The sequence below is a fragment of the Urocitellus parryii genome, chromosome 8 (genome assembly GCF_045843805.1).
Source record: "Urocitellus parryii isolate mUroPar1 chromosome 8, mUroPar1.hap1, whole genome shotgun sequence".
NCBI lineage: Eukaryota > Metazoa > Chordata > Mammalia > Rodentia > Sciuridae > Urocitellus > Urocitellus parryii.
The window spans coordinates 153,276,375-153,294,204 of record NC_135538.1 but is presented as its reverse complement, the minus strand read 5'-3'; the positions used below and the strand labels follow the sequence as shown (position 1 = coordinate 153,294,204).

The following is a 17,830-nucleotide window of genomic DNA, read 5'->3' as shown; positions in this document are numbered from 1 at the left end:
CCAATTTTCCTGCATTCTATCCTTTGCTGTAATAAATCTTAATCTGTTAATCTGTTAATGCTGAGTTTTATAAGAGCCCCCCTCCCCCCCCAAAAAAAACCACACTTAACTAGTGAATGGCCATGAATGGACAATCACAAATTTTCCTTGTTCCCACTGCACTCAACACATTAACCTTTTAAAGAAGTGATGTTATTGTGACCCAAAGCTCAGTTCCTGCTCCCAATGCTAATCAATGCCAATTTAATAATGAGAACACAGTTTTGAGAAAAAGAAGTTTTATTGCTTTGCTAGCAAAGGAGAAACACAGGGGACTCCTCTCCCAAAGGCTATGACTCTCCCTATCAGGAGGGACGTGTGTGTGTGTGTGTGTGTGTGTGTGTGTGTGTGTGTGTGTGTGTTTAAAGAACTCTTCAAGGGTATACTCCAGGTATGCTCTGATGGGACCAGGGGGCCCTGGTTAGGATTCACTTTTTAATTTGGGAGGTAATTACTTACCAGATCCTCAGCAGGCATCACCTTCCTGTAGTGCGTGTGTTCAAGGGCAGTTAACTAGGGGAAGAAAAGATCATAGTCTCCCTAATCTTGTTAGGGAGGGGAAGAGGGGAGGAGAGAGAAAAAAACATAAAAAAAAAAAAAAAAAAAAAAAGCCTAGAGCAATGAGGGCTGCAGAAGGCGAAGGGGCCACTGCTACATTGTAATGAAAATATTTTCTTCTTTAAAAATAGTTGTAGGCTATAGGCTACTTCACGTCTTTTTCTCCTTAGCTTCTAGTACAGTATCTGACACATAAATATCTGAACAAGAATCCTTTCAGACAGAGAGAAAAATAAAACAACACATGTGCTTAAAGAAAATAAGGGCAGAGAATGGCTGTACAAGAAATATTATAGGAAGAAAGATTAGAAACACATTTACCAATATTTACAAAGAAGAAAAAAAAAAAAGACATTTACCAGTGGCAGGGGCAGAAGGGTTTTCTGAGGACGAGTTTAAAGGTAGCTATCCAAAGTCCACACCTGTTGCAAACTACTACTCACTTACTCACAAGGGTAGGAGTCTGGTAGTTGCAAAGACTCTGCAGAGTGACTCTTGGTGAATTTACAGTCTATCATCAACCTAACCACTCGGCAAGAAAGGCTTTCTAATTATTTATCAAAACAAATCAAACAAACAAACAAACCAAAAACCAAAACCAAAACCCTAACTAACCAAACAAAACTACATTCCTGTGTTCCTACCCCGTCCTGGTCCTTGGCATTCAGTGTATTTCAACATTTTCTTCCGCTTCGGAGGCAACAAAGAATTGTCATGGCACGGCCATTTTGGCAGCTGGAAATCTGATTTATTATGAGAGGACACTTGGGTGTCCATGAAAATGTTCTGTTTATCTGCAAAGATTGCAAAATAGTTCAAATTTATTTCCTGAGAGATGTTCTTAATTTCAGGACAGTTTTTCCTCTCTAAAAATCTAGATTCATTTTCCTTAGTTATTGTGAAACTAGTCTAGAAGATTTTTATATTAGGAAAGAAGGAAAAAGAGAAAAAAATTACATATAGCAGAGGATGGTTTCGATCCATCGACCTCTGGGTTATGGGCCCAGCACGCTTCCGCTGCGCCACTCTGCTGTGCGTCAAGGCAGCCTTCTAATAATGCTCTTAAGGCTGTCTACAAGATATATGTTCAGCCCACCTACAATTAAACCGACTTGAGAGAAACCGCCTTTGGATCACAGGATGCAGATTGTTTGGAATAGTGCTGCTTACAGAATCAAAGACAAAACTAGGAGAAGAGAAACGCAGACACTTGCACACTGGTGAGTTACTGGGTGCAGACGCAAAGGGCGGTCAGACTTTAATAAGCAGGGGGAGCAGGGTAGGTCGGGAATGGAACCCGGGACTCCCGAGGGCATTATGCCGCGAGTCAGTAACCGGCCGTGCCTCTGCCTTCGGGGAGGAGACACGTTTGTTCAGGTTTTCTTTGGCGTGGCGATGCAGCCAATCGAGCGTGTTCCCTTTCTCTCCAGTGAGGAGCGGTAACGGGGACAAAGGTGGCTTCCGCATTCCAGAGACTGCAGTTCTGGTCCGAGGTGAAAGTTCCTGCGCAGCTGTTCTAAAGCACGCGATAACCACTAAATGCGGTGTATATTTTTTTGGTTTGGCGTAGTTGTTGAAACGTGGGAAAACTCCCCTTTGGGGACAAAGAGCCCGCCTGAGAGACCTGCGTAAAGAGCATGCTCCGGCGGCGGCCCCGGATGTTAGTGACGTCATCTGGGCTGAGCTCTGAAAGGCGGGGCGAAAAGCCCCGCGTCTTCAGTCTTCAATCAGGTCCGAAATCCGTGCATATAAGGGAATTGCTTCTCTGCTTTCCCGCTTTTGGGACACTTCCTTAGCGCTTTAGCCATGTCTGGTCGCGGGAAAGGAGGCAAAGGCCTGGGCAAGGGCGGCGCCAAGCGCCACCGCAAGGTGCTGCGCGACAACATCCAGGGCATCACCAAGCCCGCCATCCGCCGCCTGGCCCGCCGTGGCGGCGTCAAGCGCATCTCCGGGCTCATCTACGAGGAGACCCGCGGCGTGCTCAAGGTGTTCCTGGAGAACGTGATCCGCGACGCCGTCACCTACACGGAGCACGCCAAGCGCAAGACAGTCACGGCCATGGACGTGGTCTACGCGCTCAAGCGCCAGGGCCGCACCCTCTACGGCTTCGGCGGCTGAGCGTCCTGGTGCCGCCGTTGCTTTTATCAACCAAAGGCCCTTTTCAGGGCCGCCCACAGCTTTCTTCAAAAGAGCTCTTTCTCTCCCATATTTATGTTGCGTGTTGGGTTTCATTTCGTCGTTTGTCACAGCATGTCGTGTTCTGTTGCAACCAGTATATGCTGACCTCGGGCTGTGTGTAGCTATGGCGGTCCTCTGTTGTGCAAGAGGTAAGTGGAGCTGCCCCCACGCGGTCTCCGCACTGGAGCCGGCGTCTGGAGGCTGCCTCCCCTGCCTCCTGGTGCAGTGTCCCTGGAGCGTCCTCTGCTGCACAGAGCGCTGGCTGGGCACAGCACTGTGTAGGTGCAGGCCAGCAATGGGCTTGGAGTTTTAGTGCGGTTTATTAGGAGGGACACTAAGACTACGACGTGCATAGGACGTTAATGAGCAAACGCAAACATCCTTATTTACAGAAATGAGGGTATGTTTAAATGCAGGCATCGGTGGACTTGTTAGGTGCACTATTTAATTCCCACACTCTCCTACTGTTACCTAGTTTAAACCAAAGTCTCAGGGTCTATATTTAGTTTACGTAGAAAATATCCTAAAAAATGGTTGGCTCAGAGAGTGAACCACGTTTTTGTTTCGGCTCTTAAACCGTCCTTCGGAGTTCCTGCTTTTTATTTATTTTTTTAGATATTGATTTGCTTGCGATTAGTCCCTCAGTTTGACATTTCTGGTAGAAGTGTTTGCAAAATGTTTTACTTCGTTTATTTATAATGTGAAGTAGATGCGATTTGCTTGAAATTTGTACATCGCATGAGGGGCACATGATGTTTGGTTTACCCAAATGCAAGTTGATATATATTTATAAGGGCCTTTCTTCCCTTATGATAGCAAGCGATCTGCAAGGTGCTACTTTTATATCAGAAAAGGTAACAAAGGCATTTTGAATATCTTTTTATAAGATGGATTCTTGCGTGTCAATATGAATCTCTATTGGAGCAAAGGCATTGGTTTGAGGAGAAGCCTCCATAAGGATGTCAGTACTTTTATTTTCTATGGTCTGATATTTATAGCAGTGGGTGGAAATGAATACAAATAATATTCTTATGTTCATTTATGGAGTTTATTGGGTGTGGGTGTGTAAGCAAATACAAGTGTGTAAGATGGTGTTAAGTGCTATGAGATTACTGAAGCAGAGAAAGGCACAGTGTGTGAAGGAGAAGGTAATATTTAGATGATAGCGACACAGAAAGTCCATTGACAAATGGAAAGGAGAAAAGACAATGGGAAAATGAAGCAGTGTTCCAAGTAGGACTGCCTGGAGTGTAGGAGAAGGAGGCAAGGTCTGGGAAGCAAATGGAAGTGAGTAGTTCCTATCTGGCCTCCTAGGCTGGTGTGTAACTGCTTTCATTTACATTGAATGAGGCGGAGACCACTGAACAATTTTGAGCAGACAACTGACAAAATCTGATTTACTTCAGAGTGATCTGTCTGCATGTCTGGGGAATTGCCTGATAGGAGGAGGGTAGAAGCCAGGAGACAGGCTATTGCAACAAGTCAGAGATGAAAGTGGCTTGGGCTTCAGTGTTAGTGGTTGAGGCTGTGAAAAGTGGTAGATTTCAGATATTTTTATCCACACTTCCACCCCCACCCTGAGCTACTGATATAGGGGACTAGGGAAAGATTTACCATAATTCCAATGATTTTTTAGCCATAGCAACAAGGATGGAGATACCAGTTACTAAAATGGGAAGAGTAAGGAAGAAACACGTTTCAGAGAGAATTAGTCATTTTGTATATTCAGAGTTTGAAAAGTTGTTAATATCTAAGAGGAAGATATGAAATGGGCAGTTGATGTAAGAGTCTGGAGTTTAGGGTAAAGGTCTGAGTTGGAAACGTAATTGACATGAAAACAGAAACTACATGATCAGATGCAACTTATTAGGAAAGAAGGTTGATAATGAAGAGCAGCAATTCAAGGGCTGAGCCCTGGTTCAAATGAATTAGCTCTCTTTGTGATAGGTGGATTCCTAACTGATGGTTCTACAGGTGCTTCCTCAATCGATTCTCTTTCTCCTGTAGCTTCTTCTGTAGAATATGTATTATCACCACTTTATAGATGTGGAAGAATACCCTTGAGTTATAAATATAGGCAATGAAATTGAAAATTTTACTCAACCTTTTAAAGCCATGGGGGTTATTAGTATGAGGATCCAGTGATATACATGTATGCCTTTTCCAAAGTGCACCTCTTTCCCCACATATTTTGCAAACAACTCCAGGGAGTTATTGGGCTTCCTGAAACCCATTTGTGAAACTCAGCTCAAGAGTCCTATATCTAATGCCTTTTCTCCTAGCTTTACTAATTCTTGTGGCTCTGTGAACATGGATCTTGAGAATGAAAATCTGGTTCTGTTGAACTGATGTTTACTTGTTGCTATCAAAATATCATCTGCATGTTGATTTGGAAATTAAATCACAGCCCCCAGATTTCCCTTGAACTCCAGTCTCAGAAACCATACTACTTTTTTGGCATCTGTGCCTGAAGTCCATCAATAGCCACTTCCAACTTAACAGTCCTCAGACAGCATTTCTGACATGACCGCTGCAGAGTAGCTCCTCTTGGATTTGGTGAGTGGTGATTCTCACCTGTCAGCTAGAGTCATATCATTTTTTTTTTTTTTTTTTTTTGTCTTTTCAAACTCTGTATCCAGTTCATCAGCAAGTACTAAAACCTCTATTTTAAAAATACAAATGGAATCCAACCGTTTCCCATTCTGATTGCTGAGGCCTGGTCCAGCCAGCCCCACTGTCACTTCTCATCCCTTCTCACTTATGATTGCAGAACCCTCACCTCCTGGGCCTGCTTTTGCTCTCTCCCCCAGAGCAGCCAGATGGATTGCAATAAAGGGCAAGTCAGACCAGGTTGCCTCTCCACTGGAAAACTTCCAGGGACTCTCCTTCCAGCGTAAAACCCTAAGTCCTTTCATTGGTCCACAAAGGTCTTGTTACTCATGTGGCCACAGATCCCAATTCCTTTCCCAACTTCATAGCCCTTGGAGCTCTCTTGAAGTAATGTCTCTGTTTCAGGGACTGTGCACTGATAGTCCCCTCTATGAGGGCCTCCATGCCAGATCTCTGAATGTGTTACTCCCTTACTTCCTTCAGGTTTGTATTTAAATATCCTGTGGATGAGGCTGTCTGTGACCATGCTGTTTTGGCACTGCAATTTCTGTATCTGTCTTCACTTCCTGTTTTCGTCTTCCTTGCAGTTGAGGAGCCTACAGTCTACCAGGAAAGAAAAGCATAACCCTCTGGAAGGCAAAGCAGGGGTGGAATACCATAGAGGATGTCAGCAGAATGAAATTCAAGTCACTTTTCCTTTTTCTGGCAGAAAGGGATGGTAAGAGCCATTCCTGCTGCATCAATCTACAGAAGTTATTCGTCACCCCCCGGTTATTTTGCTGCAGCTGGCCTGCGGCAGTAATTCATGAAGAATCTTTTAAAAGCGAGGTGGGCTGTATGCCTATAATTTCGGTGACTCGGAAGCAAGCGCAGGAGGCTGAGGCAGCAGGATCACAGGTTTGAGGCTAGCCTGGGTAACATAAGGAAATCCTGTCTCAAAAAAGAAATAAAAAAGGGATGGGGATGGAGCTTAGTGATAAAAAAAGAAAGGGGGGTGGGGCGGGAAGACACAGTAGGTGATTGATTAAAAAAAAAATCTTTAAAACAAGTCTATCTTAGCAATTTTTGCAAAGTTCAGGTGTGATTTTCTTATAACCAAATTTCAGTACTAGCAATATTTCATAAATCACGGAGATTCTGACGTTTTGTAGAAGGGAGTTGACTTTTCCACTAATATACTTGTGTGTTCTTATTCACAATTATATTCCTACAAACAAACAAACACAAGAGAGTATTAAACACAGACAGGTTGTAAAGAATAATATGATGACCATATTTGAATCCAGTTGCCAGTTAGGAATAACATTATACCGACAGCTGCTTTGACCTCATCTCATCTTTCTGCTACCCATCAGAGGTAACCACAGCTCAGAATTTTGTATTTCCACCTTTTTTTTTGCCTTAAAAATTCCTGTTTGGCCCTTATATTCATACTACACAAAGTTTTGCTTAACTTTCTCATTTGTTCCTCTTCAACTTTAATGGAGCATTAGTTTACAAATAAGAACATATGCTTAGCATGACAGAGCTATGCGGTTTAAAAATTCTCATTCTGTTTTTTCCTATTGTGCTAGACACTTTACTTTTCCTTAATTTAAAAATGTCATTCATTTTTGCATATTAAGATATAGCATAACACTTGGTACAGAATTGTTACTCAATAATTATTTAAATATTTTACTTTTCTTTTTAAAATAGGACAGAGACTTTGGAGAGGAAAAGATCTGAGGTAGAACTTACTGTCTGTTGAACACACAAATGGGAATTGTGGAGAGCGTCAAATGGAGAATGTTCTCTGCAGAGCAGTTAATCTTTTTACCCAGAAGAATGTAACAGTACTATTCACATTTTGGCATGGATCCTTCTAATACAGCCTCTCCTTCCCAACTATATTATGTGTGTGAATATATTATAATTGAGAAGACACTGTTTTGGCAATTGTCCTTATCCTCACACTACCCCACAAACATTTTCTATTTATTTTTGTCACAATGTTTTTAATGGTTGTTGCATACTATTTCACTATGGACAAAATCTATTTTTAGCCAAACTCTCAAACAATCATATTTCTGTTTTTCGGGCAAAATTAAGCAGAAGCATAGAGCATGTTTAAAAAATTAGAAGATCAGTAGGATTTTATATATTATTAACTATATGCACAAAAGGAAAGGGAATATTTTAAAATGAAGACAAGATTTCAAACTTGGATGTGTATATAGAGCTGAGGCAGAGCATAATGAGATCACTCTTGAGTACTATTAAGAAGCATTATCACTCTGTTTTTTTTTTTTTTTTTTAAACCCAGGGCGCTTTACCATTGAGCCACATCCCCAGCCTTTTTTATTTTTATTTTTTATTTTGAGACAGGGTCTTGCTAAGTTGCTTAGGACCATGCTAAGTTTCTGAGACTAGCTTTGAATTTGCAATCTTCCTCCCTGAGCCTCAGAGCCCCTATGCCCAGCATTACTACACTTCTTGTTATGGGTTGAATTGTATCTGTTCCAAATTCATATATTGAAGTTTTTAACATCTGAAAATATGACTCTATTTGGAGATAAAGATGCAAAATGAGGTTATTGGGGTGGGCCTAATCCAATCTGACTGGTGAAGAGATTAAGACACATACACACAGAGGAAGACCTCCTAAAGACAAAAGATAGCCATCTACAAGCCAAGAAGAGAGACTACAGAAGAAAACTGTTTATAAGTTTGATCTTAGACTTTACCTCCAGGATTGTGAGAACATTTGTTTAAGCCACACATCCTGTACTTTGCTATTTCTAGTGAATTAGAATCCTTCTTAAACATTTTCATTTTGTTTTTTTTCTGGATGTTTTCAGTGTTCTGCCTGTTTTTCTACTGAGAAAAACAAGCACACAGAACAGAGGGCCACCCATAGGATGTTGTACAGAGGAAACTATTTTTTCCTTCTACCCATCTTGGGTTCCTTGACTGAGGGCCTGTAAGAAGGACAAACAAGAGAAACACATTCATTTAAGTTTTACATGACATGAGAGCCTTCTTAAGGAAAGAGAGACCTGCAGAAGCTGTTAAAGCTGTTTTCATGCTGGGGTTGATAAAGTGGACAATCTTGGAGAAGTGTAGCAGGACAAAGAAAATATGAACTAATGTTAAACTAGGGGAAAACTAGCAAGGCCTGTTGAGTCCTGCTGGGGTTTGCAGGTCTCACAGGAATCTTAGTATGACCTGCTTTAGAGGAGAAGGCTGGGACATGGTCAGAGACTGTCCTAAGCATGCTGTTTCTCAAATTCTTTCACCTGAAAACAGTGTATCAGGGTTCCACAATTTGTGGTAGTATATTCTTAACTCCACCTCTCTATCTATATATATACTATTGAGGGTAAATGGGAGATAGTGACTTTTTTGAGTCCTCTTTGATTATTACCATGGGAAGGACAGAAAGACAGCAGCTACTTGAAAAAGCCTAAACATGATGTTACTCCTACTTTAAGGGTGAGGTGTTCTAGTGTTCCTCAGAATTCGAGGCACAGGTATTCGCCCATTTTCTCTCAAGTGACCACTGTCAGGGGCAGAGTGAGTTCAGATAAGCTCGGCCTCCTCAGGCAGTGGTTCTGTTCCAATTAAAGCATATACTTGTTAAGCTGAAGAAGTCCATCTAACAAACAGGTATACGAGGTTTGTGGGAATAAGAGGGAGGGAAGTATATAAATGGGAGGAAGCATATACAGTGAGTTAATGAATTGAGAAGTAGGCATGGGGAGACCAAAAATAGATAAACAGATAAATAGAACAAAAATTAAAAAGCAATTCTTACAAGAGTTTCCACATTTCTATCCTTAAGCAATCTGGACCTATCTTTTTTTTTTTTTTTGGTACAAGGGATGGAAAGGACCTATCTTTTTAAGATGAACTTAAACTGAATTCCCAAGAAGGGTCCTATTAGGATAAACAGCCCACAGAAGCTCCTTTTTGTCATTCAGATCTTACCAATGAGGGTTGTTTTGCAACTAGCCAATCAGAACTAAACCCTTCAGCCTATTTACAACCCTCATTTGCATAGAGGACCGGAGTGGGAACTTGAGCGGGAACTGTTTTGTCCTTCCCTTTGTTCTTCCGAAGGGCTCGGCTAAGGAACCCCACACGAATGTGAAGACCTTGAAACCTACTTCTTTTAATACGCAATCTCAGGGAATTTAAGTAGTTGTGGACAAGATCCATTATCAGGTTAGGAAGAACCTGATAATGGAAGTCCTTGGAGCCACAGAAGCCTCTGGACCTACCCATTATTATGCATACATTCACTATTCCCCAAACCGGTGTCAAACTTGAAAAAAATTATGTTGCTAAGAAGTAATGTTGACACTAATTGCTTTACACTTTGCTCTTAATGGATCAGGTATAAAACAAATAGTTTAAAACCAGTATCATGTATTGTTCTAACCATTTTCTGTCATGTTGAGTTGCAGTTCTCCCATGAAAATGTGGGTGGCTCTGAAAAGAGCCTTTGGGTTTAATAAACGCAGTCGCAGGACTGTTTACTTGGAGCTGGTGTACTTGGTGACCGCCTTGGTGCCCTCCGACACGGCGTGCTTGGCCAGCTCCCCGGGCAGCAGCAGGCGCACCGCCGTCTGGATCTCCCGGGACGTGATGGTCGAGCGCTTGTTGTAGTGCGCCAGGCGCGAGGCCTCGCCCGCGATGCGCTCGAAGATGTCGTTCACGAACGAGTTCATGATGCCCATGGCCTTGGACGAGATGCCGGTGTCGGGGTGCACCTGCTTGAGCACCTTGTACACGTAGACGGAGTAGCTCTCCTTGCGGCTGCGCTTGCGCTTCTTGCCGTCCTTCTTCTGCGCCTTGGTCACAGCCTTCTTGGAGCCCTTCTTCGGGGCAGGAGCGGACTTCGCTGGCTCAGGCATAGTTGAACACCACTATCAGGATGCAAGATAGAGAAACTGTGACCACGAGCTCAAAACACTCTTAATATTTGCTTGCTTGTATGCAAATTAAGGATTGCAGAATGGCTCCTTCTCATTGGCTGTTTTAGTATCTTAACCTGTCATAGGCTATTTTTGAAATCTAGCTCTTATTGGTTCTTTCCGTAGCTCCACCTTAGTTTGAACTTTCAACTACAAACATTCCATGTAAATTAGAGGTTTTTTTTTTTTTTTACCATCTGCCTTTTAATTGGCTGAAACTTGTCTTCAGCTCATGGCATAGGCTACTTTGCAAAACGGCCGGAGAGTATAAAAGGCTAGCTGCTTGAGCACTTGTACACCGTTTTTCTGGTTACTGTCGCTTTCCTTCCTATTCTAATATGTCTGGACGCGGCAAACAAGGCGGTAAGGCGCGTGCCAAAGCCAAGACGCGCTCTTCCCGGGCGGGCCTGCAGTTCCCCGTGGGCAGGGTCCACCGTCTCCTGCGCAAGGGCAACTATGCGGAGCGGGTCGGGGCCGGCGCTCCCGTCTACCTGGCGGCGGTGCTTGAGTACCTGACGGCTGAGATCCTGGAGCTGGCTGGCAACGCGGCCCGCGACAACAAGAAGACGCGCATCATCCCTCGCCACCTGCAGCTGGCCATCCGCAACGACGAGGAGCTCAACAAGCTGTTAGGCCGCGTGACCATCGCGCAGGGCGGTGTCCTGCCCAACATCCAGGCAGTGCTGCTGCCCAAGAAGACCGAGAGCCACCATAAGGCTAAAGCCAAGTGAAGCAACCGAAGTCTGTGTGTTGCTATTTAAGACCCAAAGGCTCTTTTCAGAGCCATCCACATTTCCACTTAAAGAGCTTTGTAACAGGCTTTGTCTAGTTTTCCTAGCACAGTAGGTAAACTTTATCTGACCAGAACCCTTAAGGTCACTCGCTATACCCGTGGCTGAAGTATGAGACGCTCTGAAAGCTGTGAGGAAGGAAAATGAAAAAAGCTAGTAGTTGCTTTCAAGAATAGACTGGTGGGCATGCAAGTTACGCCCAAATTTTCCGAAATGGAGGGTTGGATCAGATCACAGCTTCCCTTGTCCTTTATTGTTAGAATATTTCTCTAGCAAAGGAAACCAAAAATAAACGAGATGATTTTTTTGAGTTTGTGGAAAAGGTACCCGAGGAATATGCTGCGTGGACTGCTAAAAACAGCGCAATGTAAGATTCTTGAAAATTAAGCCCCAGCCTTCACATTAACGTAGAGTATCCGGCAAATCTCCATTCCATTTGGGCTAGCTTTCGCGTATCAGTTAACACTTGCCCAGTGACGTTGGGGCCAGGCATTTGCCGGTAATGTCCCAGGTACTCCATCCAGAAATCCTATCTATATAAAGGTCAAAGCTTCCACAAGTTGAAACTAGGCGCGGGCAGTCGAGGTGCCTAGAGGGAACCTCCTCCAACCACCAAATACATCCGTTCTTAGAGCGTTAGGAATCTAGTCCCACCACACACCAAACAAATGAGAAGTAGCATATTCCAAGACCTTCTAAGTGGTTCGTTAGGGACAGTACAGTTTCAGGAGAGTGGAACTAGACATCTAGGAAGTTAACTCCCTGGGTCTCAGACAAAGGATGAGGAATTGGCAGGAGAAGTAATTCATCCAATCAGAGCCTTCAGCAATTTACCAATCACCTTGTTGATTTCGTAGCCAATGGCTTTATTGCGCGCGAGTTTTGAAAACCAGGAAGACCAATCAGAATGTTTCTGAGTCTATATAATGATAATCTCTTCTGGCACAACTTCTAAGCCTTTGCTGTTTTCTCTCCCTCTCTACCATGGCCCGTACAAAGCAGACCGCGCGTAAGTCCACCGGTGGCAAGGCCCCGCGCAAGCAGCTGGCCACTAAGGCCGCCCGCAAGAGCGCCCCGGCCACCGGCGGCGTCAAGAAGCCTCACCGCTACCGGCCCGGCACCGTGGCGCTGCGCGAGATCCGCCGCTACCAGAAGTCCACCGAGCTGCTGATCCGCAAGCTGCCGTTCCAGCGCCTGGTGCGCGAGATCGCGCAGGACTTCAAGACCGACCTGCGCTTCCAGAGCTCGGCCGTCATGGCGCTGCAGGAGGCCTGCGAGGCCTACCTGGTGGGGCTGTTCGAGGACACCAACCTGTGTGCCATCCACGCCAAGCGCGTCACCATCATGCCCAAGGACATCCAGCTGGCCCGCCGCATCCGCGGGGAGAGGGCGTAAAGCTCCCTTCCCTTGGCTTTGCCTTTACCTAGCAAACGCAAAGGCTCTTCTAAGAGCCACCCACTTTGCTGAAGCAGCTGTAATTACTTTGGCTAGTTGATATTGGAAGGTATGAATACACTATTAAGTTTCTTAGAATGTTGTATCACCCTTTGGTTGGTGTGTACCTATTTTCATAAGTGCTGATTATGTTAACTCCGTAGTTTGGGAGTTACGTGTTCAATCACTGAGCTACATCCCCAGACCTTTTTTGTTTTTACTTTGAAACAGGGTCTCTAAGTTACTGAGGGCCTGTTTAAATTGCTGAGGCTGGCCTTTAACTTGAGATCCCCATGCCTCAGCCTTTGGAGTTGCTGGGATTACAGGTGTGTGTCCCTGCAGTGGACTAGTATCTGCTTCTTCATTCCTTTAACAATCATGTTTGGGAATGGCATATTCTGGTTTTTACAGAGGCCATTGGAAGAGATCTAGCTTTTGCTGTAGATGAGATGCACAGCACTGAGAGGAGTAGAGCACAAGAGTCTCTGTATTTCTCTCATTTAAGCATCTTCTTTATTTTTAGTCTCAATTGTGCTCCACTGTGAAAAGTAGGACTTGGTTTCTTTTTTTTTTTTTTTTTTGGATCTTTTAGATGAAGGCTGATCTGGAGCTTTTTTACAGTAGGAGACAGAATGTGCCATTCTAAAAATGTTCCTTTGGCACAAGGATTGTGGATCTGAAGATAATTAAGCAGGAGCAGATGAAGAATAATTCTGCTTGGTCCTTTTCCTCTTGTGTTGGCTGGCACTTCTCTAAAAATTTACTATTCTTTTTTGAAGGTGCTCTGTAAGTCTGAATTCAAAGCCACTTCTTTTAAAACTACTCACTCTCTGGGTGTCCTCAAAGTGAAGCCAGAATTAGGTAGTTAGTATAGATAGGTAAATTGAGTCAGGCCAATTTTGAGTGAGACCCAGCAAGTTGGAGGCTGTCCCCTGAGGGACTGAAACACTCCTTCAGAGCCCTTCTACCACCTTTATCAAGAACCTGTCCCTGCTCCAACCTGTTGCTAAGGTCACCTGTCCCAGGAGTTGCCCCTCCCTACAGGGAGCTAATTGTTAATTAATGTGTCCTGGGCTGCTCCACCCTGCCCTTCCCCCTTCAGCCCACCTGTTTCCCACCTTTTGTCCATCCCACCGAGCATTCCTGAGCCTAGACACCTTCAGGAAGGAGAAAGGTAAGGGGGAAAGGCAGGAGAACACAGGAAGCCTGGGACATATAAAAAGGGAAGAACACCTGGATTCTTGGGATACCAGGACACCGGCTATCCCAGGCCCCTTCTCCCTCCCAGGAGAAGTGTATGTGACCTATTTTAAATATCCCTGCTTTCTATGCTTGCTTTCCTAATGTTCAGACTTCAACATGTGAGGGAGCAGAACCCCGATAACCAGCAGCATCTGGTTATACATTTTCACATGTATATCTGTGAAACATGTAGACTAGTCTTCTGAAGTTTTCTCTTGGTAATCTCTTCTTATGGCATCTAACTAAGTATTTGAGAGTTAAAGCATTATTTTTTTCTTCCCTAAAAAACAGGGAGACAGCAAAAGTCTATAAGAGTTAGTGTTGGGTTGAGTTTAAAACCTACTGATAGTACTTCTGCTTACCAGCTTTATGGCCACAGGCAAATTGGCTGGCCCTGGTAAGACACTAGATTTATAAGGATTGTGCATCACAATGACTTTAAGGACCAGGTAAGCCTTTATTGTATAGGGACAGTGATGATGGAAGAAAAGTGGTGCAGGACAGATCAAACATGTACCTGGGATAAGAAGTGGGTTTATTGTCAGGAGCCTGATAAAGGGGCTCTGCACAAAGAGAGACAGCAGCAGTGACTCTCCTTTGAATGTTACCTTTTATAGGCAGGAACCACAGCCAGGGGCAAGGGGCGACTTTAGTCTTGATTGACATAATAAGAATCTCCTGATCTCCTGGAAGGCAAGTTTGTTTCTTGGGAACAGAGACAAGCAGTTTCCCTATCTCAGAGGAGGAACAGGGAAACCAGTATGTTCCCATCTCAGGGGCTGGTAACTTGTCTCCTATCTCTCAATGAGAGAACAGGGAGAGACTGGCACCTCTCCAGGCCGGTAGGTTTTGTCTTGGGCTAGTTTCTATTTCTTGGGAATAAGAACAGTATTCATAAAGTGGGGTTGGGGGAAAGGAAGGTGGCTGCAATTATGCTAACAGTGAGCAATCCAGCTCTGTTTCCCTGGGTCTCAGTAACTAAAAGATCTGGTTAAATCCAAGGTAGATAGATCCCTGTTTATTTATCACCTATAATTTCTGTGTAGCTCTCTGTTTGCTCAGTCTATTTGCTTGATACCAGTGTTGACAGCTTCCTTTTACATTGTCCAAGTGGTCAAGAATTCATGATTTAACCAGTCCAAAGTTCTGTAATTTAGTGCCTACTGGAGGATTTCATAAGGAACATTTTGTTTAGTCTGCATAGTATCTCTATGGGTTGGAGGTCATTAGACTTATTGCAAGGATGAAGAAAGAGGTATGTTGGGCTCAAGGGCCTCACACAGGAACTCATTTGGATGATTAAGTCCTGGCCTTTATTTCAAGGCTAAGAAAGATGGACATTATGTTCTGCATATTTTTATTTTCCTTAATTAATCCATGCACTCAACAAAGATCTGGTATACCACTGAGCCATTGTAAGGGATCTGACTGTAGATGAGATGCAGGGCACTGAGAGGAGTTGAGCTCAAGAGTCTCCGTTTGTCTCTCATTTAAGCAGCTGCATTATTTTTAGTCACAATTGTGCTCCAGTGTGAAAAGTAGGACTCAGTTTTCTTTCATTTTGTGTTTCTCAGATCTTGAAAATACCCTTAGACAGTGAAACTTTTTGACTACTGACTCTGTGCTCTGCATTGTTCTAGGTGCTAGAGATATGAACATGGGTGATGTCCCCTCTGTGTGGGGTATTCTCAATATTGTGGGAGACAGAAAGTAGACTTCCCCCACAAAAAAATGTGTGTGTGTGTGTGTGTGTGTGTGTGTGTGTGTGTTAGTAGGGAAAAAAAAAGATGAAGAATGCATACAAAAGAACAGCCCACTGGGAAAAATGCAGAGAAAAGGCCACACTAACTACAAAGGAGGCTAGGAATGAGAACCACTGTGGAACAGTGAGGAAGGAGATGATTAACAGCTAGTGAGCCCACATGGCTGAAGGTTTACAGAGTTCAAGTGGAACTCAGGACCAAGAGTTAGTGTCATATGTCTGTCATTTAAGTATTATCTCTTGCTCTAAATTCCTTTCCAGATTTCCCAAAACCTTGTTTTCTACAATCTGTATGACAAAAGCTCTGTTCTTTCTTGATAGTAGTAGTAAGAGCTGTGAAATAGAAGTAAAGAGTCTGTCGGGCCCAACTCTAAATGAGCTTGAACAAGTCAAATCATCACTATGAACATTACTGTATTATCTTACTTAGCAAATGAGGAAACAAACTGTATGATTCTGCATGCCTAAGGCCACCTAGATGGAAAATGATGACATGCGTTTCAACTTGGGCAGCCGACTTTAAAACTCTGCGATTTTAAGTATGTTCCATTGCTTTTCTATAGTTGTATTCATTATTAGTTTCCTGATGGGACAATGTTTCATGTTATAGATAACGGGGACCAAATCTGGTTCACCTTTGTGGTATGACTGAGTGATAGATGTAGTTGAGTGAGGTGGGCAATTCAGATGGATAACTTTGAGGGACATGGAAGAGTATCTTGAAATGAGAGAGCTGAGTGTTTAGAGCCATAAGCAAGGCTGCATATTATGGGGATCCATAATATGGATCAGTGTGGTCAGTGTGGTCAGGGTTCTCTGGAGGAACAGAACTGATAGGAAACTCCCCCTACTCCCCAGATTTATTAGAGTGGCTCACACTATCAGAGGCTGGATAGTCTCATAATTGCTGTCTGTAGGCCCAAAATTGTGGAAACCAGTAGCTGCTCCATACAAGAAGCTGGAGCCTTAGAACAAGAGGGACAAAAGATGCAGCCCCAGTCTGAGGCTAAATACCTGGAAACTCCCTAGAGAATTGCTGAGGCAGTCCATGTGAAAGGTGGAAGAAGCTGGATTTGATTGTCCTCAGTCGATGGCCGATGGCCGCTGCAAGCCAAACCTGCCTGAGGGTGCTGGCGGGCTTCCTGCTCCTTCCATATGTTCCATCTGGGCCCCCAGAGTATTGGATGGTACTGCCCTTAGTTTGCTGTCCCACATACCAAAGGTGTCTGGAAACCCTCACAGACACACCCAGAAGTGCTTCACTAATTTCCTAGGCATCTCTCAGTCCAGTTAGGTAAATAATCAAGATTGGCCATAACAAGTCCAACTGTTGTCACCTGCATATAGCCAAAAATACATTAATTCCTTCCACAGAATAGAGGGAAAGGTTTTTTTTTTTTTTTTTTTTTTTTTTTTTTTGAGTGATTACACTTTTCTTGACATCCAATAACTTATAGAATAAAGTACTGACAATATCATGTTTGGGCTGGGGATGTGGCTCAAGCGGTAATGCACTTGCCTGGCATGCGCGGGGCTCGGTTTGATCCTCAACACCACATAAAAATAAAATAAAGATGTTGTGTCCACTGAAAACTAAAAAAATAAATATTAAAAAAATTATCCCTCTCTCTCAAAAAAATAAATATCATGTTACATGACAAAAGAATAAGAAAGAAAAGAACTCAAAGATATCTGTTCAATATATTTGTAGATATGCACAAACATATGCCTAACAAAATAGGAGATACTCTTTATAATATCATTTGTTCAGCTGTCATGTTGTAGCTGTTATTTGTAGTCACCTTATTTGCTACCCATTCTACCTTCAGCAAGCACTACAGCAGGTCTTGGTTCTTTACCTGGAGTGAGTGGTGACCCACAGCTGCATTCCTGAAGGGTCTGGGCCATTTTCTCAGTCTGCCTGGATTGGGTTGTAGTTTCCATTCGACCTTAATATCAGGATACAATTCCAAGAGACATCCTAAGGCATCTCTGGCATTCAATGCATACTCTTCTTTACCTCAATTGTTGGAATAAAAGTCCAAATTCCCCATGGTAATCTGTATCAGTCACCCCTGCCAACACCATAACTCCGTTCTTAGCCTGTTGCTCAGGAAGTATTAACTTTCAGGTTGATGGGATATGGCTGTTGTGCTCTTGCTAGAAGCATTCCCCCTTCTGGAGCTAAGACTACTAAGCCAGCAGAGCATAAGGATATAAGGACAGGAAGCAAACATTTTGCTTAAGGGTCATAGTGA

At 43.5% G+C, this 17,830-nt stretch overlaps 4 protein-coding genes and 1 non-coding gene across 5 annotated transcripts; 3 read left to right on the top strand and 2 right to left on the bottom strand.

Moving 5' to 3' along the window:
• Positions 1 to 1,557: 1,557 nt before the first annotated feature.
• On the bottom strand, positions 1,558 to 1,629 carry Trnam-cau (transfer RNA methionine (anticodon CAU)). Its single transcript has one exon. It is a non-coding gene; the product is annotated as a tRNA-Met (tRNA).
• A 677-nt stretch (positions 1,630 to 2,306) lies between these two features.
• LOC113195961 (histone H4) lies at positions 2,307 to 2,840 on the top strand. The gene has a single exon (XM_026407682.2). It carries the CDS (start codon positions 2,404 to 2,406, stop codon positions 2,713 to 2,715), a length of 312 nt encoding a protein of 103 aa, XP_026263467.1. The 5' UTR covers positions 2,307 to 2,403; the 3' UTR covers positions 2,716 to 2,840.
• Positions 2,841 to 9,902: 7,062 nt separating this feature from the next.
• LOC144256598 (histone H2B type 1-C/E/F/G/I) lies at positions 9,903 to 10,296 on the bottom strand. Its single transcript, XM_077801894.1, has one exon. The coding sequence runs from the start codon at positions 10,281 to 10,283 to the stop codon at positions 9,903 to 9,905; it is 381 nt and encodes a 126-aa protein (XP_077658020.1). The 5' UTR covers positions 10,284 to 10,296.
• Positions 10,297 to 10,598: 302 nt separating this feature from the next.
• LOC113195952 (histone H2A type 1-H-like) lies at positions 10,599 to 11,074 on the top strand. The gene has a single exon (XM_026407671.2). It carries the CDS (start codon positions 10,682 to 10,684, stop codon positions 11,072 to 11,074), a length of 393 nt encoding a protein of 130 aa, XP_026263456.1. The 5' UTR covers positions 10,599 to 10,681.
• A 1,044-nt stretch (positions 11,075 to 12,118) lies between these two features.
• On the top strand, positions 12,119 to 12,529 carry LOC113195986 (histone H3.1). Its single transcript, XM_026407710.2, has one exon. The coding sequence runs from the start codon at positions 12,119 to 12,121 to the stop codon at positions 12,527 to 12,529; it is 411 nt and encodes a 136-aa protein (XP_026263495.2).
• Positions 12,530 to 17,830: the final 5,301 nt, after the last annotated feature.

Excerpts from the sequence above, each read along its gene's own strand:
- LOC144256598 (XM_077801894.1), bottom strand. The coding sequence starts at position 10,283 with ATGCCTGAGCCAGCGAAGTCCGCTCCTGCCCCGAAGAAGGGCTCCAAG.
- LOC113195952 (XM_026407671.2), top strand. The coding sequence starts at position 10,682 with ATGTCTGGACGCGGCAAACAAGGCGGTAAGGCGCGTGCCAAAGCCAAG.
- LOC113195961 (XM_026407682.2), top strand. The coding sequence starts at position 2,404 with ATGTCTGGTCGCGGGAAAGGAGGCAAAGGCCTGGGCAAGGGCGGCGCC.
- LOC113195986 (XM_026407710.2), top strand. The coding sequence starts at position 12,119 with ATGGCCCGTACAAAGCAGACCGCGCGTAAGTCCACCGGTGGCAAGGCC.